General features: G+C 39.5%; 1 protein-coding gene across 2 annotated transcripts in view; it reads right to left on the reverse strand.

Annotated features, from left to right (window-relative positions):
• edil3a (EGF-like repeats and discoidin I-like domains 3a) overlaps positions 1–8,464 on the reverse strand; it is a 120,519-nt gene that overhangs the window by 6,823 nt on the left and 105,232 nt on the right. For both annotated transcript variants that reach the window (XM_005722319.1, XM_005722318.1), the window contains exon 9: positions 6,538–6,693. In XM_005722319.1, coding sequence (XP_005722376.1) covers positions 6,538–6,693 — 156 coding nt within the window. The remainder of the gene's footprint in view (positions 1–6,537; positions 6,694–8,464) is intronic.

An 8,464-nucleotide genomic window follows, 5' to 3' on the forward strand; every position in this document is an offset into this window, starting at 1 on the left:
TATATAATATTATATCTCTCCAAGGGGACACCTTGGTGTTCCCTGGGCCAAGCTGGAGGAGTTGGCCAGCGAGAGGGAGGTCTGGACTTTTCTGCTTGGGCTCCTGTTTCTACGACCTGACCCGGATGAACAGAAGAAAATGGATGGATGGATATGATTCCACAGCAAAACAGGGAAAGGCATTGTTTAAAAAAATTAAGGCAGTTTCAAGCATCTTTGGAGTTTTGTTATTAATAAAAGATTACTAAATATACAATCTGTAATTACTTATTATTACTGCCTTTGTTCTTGCTTTTGTCCAGTGACAGCTAAGATGGACTGCAGGCGTGCAATGACCCTGAATTTAATAAATGGTTAAGAAAATGGATATTTGGATGGCTGGATGGATGGATGGATGGATGGATGGATGGATGGATGGATGGACAGATTGATCGATATGCTTTGTACTTGAGTTAGAACAGTGGCAGAACCTGTTATTACTGTAACTGGAATTAGAATCTATTAAGCAGAAGACAAATGACAGTTTTTATTTGTTTTCTAAGGGAAGAAGAAGAAAACTAACTATGCGTAGCTGAGTATAAACAAGCCCAACCTGCCATGCGTGACTTGCAGAAGTGACAGTGACAATAAAGGAGTTGGCAACTGACAGGTGAAGCCAAGTGTTAATAATTGTGCCACGGATAACTGAAACACTTAACAATGTGGCAGTGTTTTATTCTAAACTGTAAGTTTATTTGAACTGCTGCAAAATTCACAAAGCTGTGTTGATAATTCTGAAGAAAAGGAGACACTGAATCAGGTGGTGTTTTTGCATGTATTACTTTTCTTGGAATAGTAAACTTAGTCAAATATGCTGAAGCTAGTTGCCTCTACCTTCACACTAAACAAAGAGATTATGCAGCAATGAAGGCATAATGACAAAGAGCACATGTCACTATGTGTGCATTCGGAGTGACACAGCAGCCACAACTGCTCCTAACTATTGATTTTCCTGACAGTCAGGAGCATTATGAGGTGAGGCCCTATGCGACTCTAGAGCTGCAACTCAGCCCATACTACATTATTTAAACCTGCTGCACAGGTCAAGGAATCAGGTCGCTCAGATCTCTTTGCTCTCTAACCCCTTGTTGCCCAGAGCCGCCTGCGGTAATACCAGGAAAACTCACATCCGTCTTCAGTGAAAGGTCAAAAGCATCATGCGAGGTGAGAAAGAGGCAGTCACGCTGCATCAAACTGAAACGCACACCGAGACCAGTCTTTGAGGGGGTCAGCAATACGTTACCTAGTTATGTGTTTTTGTAATCCTGAGGTGCACAGTGGACCGCAGCTACTAAATACTACTACCATGGGTTCATTTTAGGTATGTCGGTATTCAAACCCATCTAGTATTCAGTTACCCTCTGACCTGAATGGAATTGAAGGCTCTGATGACTAATTAACCCAGGACACCTGAGTAAAACACTATTAAACATAAATCAATTACTTTTGTGCTTGATTGAACCCATCGACGGACTGTTTCAATACTGACACCAATGCAAGAGCGGTGGTGCAGGACAAGGTAACATAGTGACCCAGGTGCGGAAAGGGAATCCAGCTTAGCCGATATGTAGGATTATGGATGTGTCTCAGTGTAATTATGTTTAAACAATGGACTTTGCTCTTACTTGTCTCAGTTACAAGTGCAGTACAGCAGTATGTGGGATTGGTGTACAAAGAAAAGGCAAACAGGGCACTCTATAGATTTTGTAGAGGGATACTGTTGTGCGTGCACCGCTGGGCCCTGCTTTGACAACATCTGTATTCTGACAGAGTCTCCTCTCTCAATCTAGATCTAACTGCCTGCAGCCTCTGCCACACAGGAGCTGGAGGGGGGAGCTGAGAAGAATACTTACAAGCCTCTACCACTGTGTTGGAAATAGGCAAACACACACACGGACATACACACACACAAACTTTCACAGTATATCCCTGCCAAGTCAAGCATTGTGGTGTGGCAGGAGGAGCCTCGGGAGTCTAACAGCCAAATGTGTCCTCTAGCATTAATGGCTGCTTCGGCTGACTGAAGGGGGAAAACACCTTGAAGAATCATACATCTGAACAGCCACTTGGCTCCAGCAAGGGACAAACTGATTGACATTTGCTGAAGTCTTGCAAAACACGCCCGCCCTCTAATACAGAGCACACATGCTCGGAGTGACGGTATAGTCTTAGCTCTTCTCTGAATTATACAGCAATAACAACACAGGAGAGAACAAAAAAATGTGGAGCTGAAACTAGACTTAAAAATAAATGTATCATTCTCTTGAGATACAACCAGTATTTTTCCTTCTTTCACGTTCTAACTCAGATGACGCTTAGAAAACATTCATTCCAAGGTATTGAAATTGTCTGAGTATAAATCATGGTGAGCATGCCTGGCCCTCAGCCAAAGATCACCACGGGTGTTACAAACTCCTCAAGCAAAGAATATGACCTGTAGAAATGGAAAATTATTTCCAGGGATCTGCTACTTCACTGGATCCCCAGCAAAGATAAGGGGATAAACTGAGAGCAGCTGTTGGTGTCAACGAAGCGCTGCTTTGATCTATCGTGTATCAGAGACAAACAAAAATGGAAGCTGTTTTCTAAGACTGCAACTCCCCTCGTGGTTGCATGCCTCCATCAGTGGGTCACACTGCAGTTTAAATCAGTGTTTCCATTTTGCTCAGTGATGGGAGTGATTCCTCATTTGAGGTTATGTTTTGCTGTGTATGTACTGTAATGGTGTGTAGTTTCAGAGAGGAAAAACAAGTTAAATTCTTCATCTTCTCGGTTTGGCCAATTATTTTGATTTGGAAAGACAACGTGTTGATAGATGCTAATGTTTCAAATATGGATCTTGCTGAAAAGAAGCAGGAAGTTATAATTCTTCAATGCTTCACAAACATCTTCAACCCAGTAGCACAGTTACACAATTTTTTTTAATTGAATGTTACACAGAGGGGATCTTTGACCTGCTGATGCTGCAAGTGAGCAGTAGTGCCAAATTCAAAATAAAATTCTCAAGGTGTTTCAAAAATATGTTGACAAAAAAGAAAAAGAAAAAAGACAGGACACTACCTCAACTTAATGCCTGCTACGGGCACCGGTAACCTCTTCAAACTGCTCAGAAACAGTTTATGTAAGAAAGCCTGAAAATATCTGTCCACAAACTACAGAGTATGACCCACAGCTGGGCTATGATACAAAGCATGACAGAAAACTAGTAACTAAAGGATGTTAAGCTCAGTGTCGTCTTATTGTACTATTGGTTTAAAAAAATCACTTATAGATGTATATACTGGAATACAGATTCTGAATCCAAAAATTCCAGTCTGCCTTCAGATATTAAAGTGCTCAAATTATGCCTTGTGAGGTTTTATTTGTCTGTTATACTTTCTTTATTCATGTAAAGAATTCCATGCTGTTCTCTCCCAGGAAACACGGTACTTCTCTTCATCATTAAGTAACACAATGGCATAATGGCTACTTACCTAGTTCCTTTGGTACACTCTCAAACAAGTGCTTCAACTAAATCCACATGCAGCCAGATGCCATGCAGTCCACTATCAATTCCTCGCTAGAGTACCTTCTGCTAATTCTTACTCGAAAATATCTCAGCTATGAACAAAGCACACCAAATGTTCTGCTGCTGGTTACAACGGTGAACACAAGAGCCTTCATGCTCTCACAGCTTCTGAGCTGTTTTACTTCTGATGGCAATGTTGCAGCAATAATAAGGCAATCACCATGTGTTTAATGGTAGAATGGCACAAAGCTATGTACTAGCCACTCTAATAGAGATGAATTTCCATTGAAAATATTCCCAGTTTTCTGTTTCTGTTGTCAGACAGTAAACAGAGCATAAAATAAAGACATACAATGTAACACATTAAGACTACTGTAAACCTGCCGCTTGGCATATTTTTCAACCTCTGCTCTGTGCTGACAAAACAATCATTTACATAATGTGCCGTGATTTACACTTAAAACGACTTGTTTTCTGTTAGCAGAAACTAACCTGAGTTAAGGTGGTGAAGCACTTCACCAAAGCTGCCTGACCATAGACAGCACAAAAGATAAGCTGTTTCAAGCCGTTTTGGTATTTTCAAACTGACTTGCTAAAGCACATTTCAGTATCCAGGGATCACATCTCGAAAAATCTTCCTTTTTGACACCAAAATGTAATAAATAGACTTAATGCTTTATAATTATACAGTATAACCTGAAATGACTTTGACTAGAAACCCATTAGCAAAATGTCAACAGCTCCTGCAGAGGACAGCTCTCGCCTCCTGGTGGCCGTTACAGAAAATGCAGGTTTAAGGGCAGTTATGCATTAGCTTCATTTGTTCAGATCTGGAAACTAGCTCCATCTTTTATACTGTCTATGTGTCTGACTTTCTTCATGCCCACTGACCAATCAGAGGAGGATGGACTTTTTGGGAGGTGACCAATAAATGAGCTAAAACAGAATGATTCAAACAGATGTGATGATGATGAGTGATGATGTTTTGCATCGTCAAACTAATTTAGATACTAGACAAAGACAATGTGGCTAAATACAAAATGCAGTTTAAAGATTAGTTCATTAATTTACAGGAAAAAAAATTTAGCCTTAGCCCGTTGTAAAAAAAAAGCTGTTGGCCACTGAACCTAACAACTGGCTGTGTCAACCCTTGGAAGCAAGAGCTACAATCAAGCATTTGCGATAACTGGCAATGAGTCTTTCCCATCACTGTGGAGGAATTATGGCCCACTCTTCTTTGCAGAATTGTTTTAATTCAACCACACTGGAGGGCTTTCCTGCATGAATGGCCTGTTTAACGTCATACAGAAACATCTCAATTGGATTAAGCAGCCCCAGACCATCAGACTATGATGTTCTTTTTATAAAATGCTGCGTTAGTTTTACACCAGATGCAACAAAACTCAAAGCTTCCAAAAAGTTTAGCTTTTGTCTCATCAGTCCACAGAATCATTCCCCATATGTTTTTAGATCAAAGATGTTTTTGGTAAATGTGAGATGAGCATTTGCGTTATTTTAAGTCAGCAGTGGTTTTCTCTTTAAACTCTCCCATGGATGCCATTTTTGCCCAGTCTTTTTCTCACTGTTGAATCATGAACGTTGACCTTAACTGAGACAAGTGAAGCTTGCAGTTCTTTAGATGTTGTTCTGGGTTCTTTTGTGACCTCCTGGATGAGTCATCGATGCGCTCTTGGAGTAATTTTGGTAGGCCGGCCACTCCTCGGAAGGTTCACCACTGTTTTAACTTTTCTCCATTTTTGGATAATGACTCTCACTGTGGTTCGCTGGAGTCCCAAAGTCTCCGAAATTGCTTTGTAACCATTTTCAGACTGATAGATGTCAGTGAATTTATTTCTCAGCTGTTTCTTTAGATCATAGCATGATATGTTTCTTTTTCAGGCCTGGGTGTGGTTAATGACATGGAACTTAGCTAAGCAAAAACATGGTTAATCACAGTTAATTCATGATTTATCAAAGAGGGACAATTACTTGCTTGCATAGAGGCAGAGTGGTTTCTCCTTTATAAATGAAATCATCATTTAAAATCTGCATTTTGCATTTACTCCAGTTATCTTTGTCTAATATCAAAATTAGTTTGATGATGTGAAATGTGTGATAAATATGCATAAAAATAAGAACTAAGGTAGGGCTGTTCTGACAAAACCAAATGCACAAATTTTAACAGCTGGACTTTGTTTCAATAATAGTTATGAGTCAGTTATTTATTAATACAAATGTCATCTCCAGTTGAAAACTAATTTAACTATTGTAACTATTTTAAAATGTTAAATATTTTGAAATCATCTACAAAGCCTAAATGGATTTAAGTTAGACTGGAGAATAAACAAAGTATACAGTATATTATCCCAAAGCTGTTTCATGCTAAGCATATTTGGCTTCTTGAATTCGACACATCAGCATTGGATGAATCAGAATGAAGAGGTAGGCCTTATCGTTCAATAGCACAGCAAGATCGAAAAGTAAACACAGATTGTCTTGCAATCAGGACCTGAAAGACAAGACGCTCCAGCTTTAGCTGTTAGCCTGTGTCTGCAGGTTCCCTGATATCAACAAAGAGCCCGCTGCAGCTCTGAACTGTCTCTGTTGTTGTGGGCGATTGGAATGGACATTTGTACTCTGCTGAAGGACCGTAAACAAGATTTTCAGCATAGCACCGGCCTGGCCAGGTTGACAGGGTGGTCTTATCTGATCTCAAACCAGAGAAAGGCAATAGGACAGACCAGGACAGACCAGGACAGCTCAGTTTGAGACGCTGATAAGAAGATGCTAAGAGGAAATGGAAAGGAGAAACAGACAGCTTCCAAGATGAACATTTTCACAATTTAACACCTTATAACACATTTACACATCTTTTTGATATTTGCTACGTTTTTGTCTGCTTCAGGTTTATTTGGCTGAGTGAGACCCTTCGTTCAAATAAAATAAAATAAAAACCAATCAAATCAATATGTAGTGTAAAAGCAACTTACCTTGTCCTTGCCCTGCTTCTCATCTTGATATACATTCCACTGCTCTCCATCATTACTGAAAGCGACTTTATATGAGCCAACAAACTGGACATGGCCGAAGTCTTTCGCTCCCTGGGTGATGATACCTGTCACCTTGGTTGGCACAAGCAAGTCCACCTGAGAGGAGCAAAGCCCAAGGAGGGATGGGAGCAGAGAGAAGGAGAGGCAAAACCAGAATGATAAATTCGATTGCTCAACAAACTCAGGTAGCAAAGTGTCAGATATGCTAAGTTTTCAGGATTAAGTCAGCATTTTTCCTTTCGATTTTATCTGAGGATTTACTGAATAAAGACACCGGGCGCCAGTCAAGTCAGTTTCAATTATTCACAGAATATTGAACAACAAGGCTAAGTCCACAATCTCGCCTCAGCAAAACAGAAATTGCATGCTGCAGCAGCTTCTGAGACCCACACTGCTCCATTTGGGTTAATTTTTAATAGGTTCTCATTTGTTGCAAACAATTTACTGCACAAGGGTTCCAGGCAGTAAATACACAAACTGTTACATTTATAGGCTTTTTAATGTTCAATTATGCTTTATTATATTCAAAAGTACATAACACTGTTGGTCTGAAACAAAAAATGAAGTTAAGAAGAATTTCAGGATACAGGCTACACTTTGAACCAAGGAGATGATAATCAAGCTTTTTGGGGCGAGATTTTACCACCATGATAATTATGTTAAATAAATATTGCATTCATTAAGTGAAAGGGATTGAAAGTAATTTTTAATCTAGTCCTCAGCAAAGCCATGCATAACTTTATTAGGTTTAAGTGCAGTATTACTAAATAAATAGTTTGTTTTTTCTCAGGAATCAGTGGGTGTGTAATGTGAGACCCCTTTAACACAATGAAAACCTGAAAACTCTGTAGAACAACAGAAAAAAGTTTATTGTTCTTGTTATTTAACATGCAATTCACACATTTTTTTTTTTATAAAAAGGAAATTTTGTTTTTCCATCTTCCATTTTTAAACGAGGACATTTTATATTAGATAAACAGCAAACTAACATAATAACAACACTGTGTAGGTGATATCAAAGAAGCTGCTTTAGGCTGGTACCCCCTTTACACAAAATAGCTCAAATTTAACAGTAAAGCTGTTCTACTTAGCACATACATCAACGTGGCACCAATTTGCTATGAATAGAGGATGAAATACCGGGTTCAACTTGACATTTTGCTGTGCCATAGATAGCTGCAAAATTTAGAGGCGCAGCGAGCGCATGAGAGAAATGTAAGTATGCAGAGTTGTTTCTTTTGCTGAATATGCTGTACACAACACCAAGACAACCATGCATCACACTAATTGGCCTGGTCACAGGCCAACTTATACTGTGTCACACTGTTCTGATAAAAAAAAAAAAAAGCCCCCCACATAGATTAAACAAATAAGCAAACAAACTAGCGCATGAGGTATGGTTTAGTTTCACTCCGTCTCCTGGTTTTGACACGTTGCAGAACCCTGCAGTGCAGCTTGGCACATCACAAAACACTTTCCAGTTGACTGCATTATCTGTTGTGACGAGTTAGAAAAAAAAAACCCCTCTCTCTCTCTCTCACACACACACACATGCAAACATACACAAATGCAGGACACCGGAGGCTGACAGGTAGTTTGCAAAACCTAAGCCTTAATGACAAGCCAAAGGAATAAATAAAATTCCGGAAGGTTGTTCAACAAAGTTCAAAGAAAACAAGTAAACCGAAAGCTAAATTTGCAAGGAACACAATAAAAAACCACTAGTATCAAAATAGAGGAATGCAGTTTAGGATTACACACAAAGGCTGACACAACCAACAAGGGACTGGACTGTAAATGCACAGAAAACTATCAGGTAAGCAAGATGCAAATGAAGGGAAAAAAAACCCCCAAACAACAGACAAAA

Source organism: Pundamilia nyererei, unplaced genomic scaffold, assembly GCF_000239375.1.
Source record: "Pundamilia nyererei isolate P.nyererei 1_Seehausen unplaced genomic scaffold, PunNye1.0 scaffold00006, whole genome shotgun sequence".
In the NCBI taxonomy this organism is placed as follows: Eukaryota; Metazoa; Chordata; class Actinopteri; order Cichliformes; family Cichlidae; genus Pundamilia; species Pundamilia nyererei.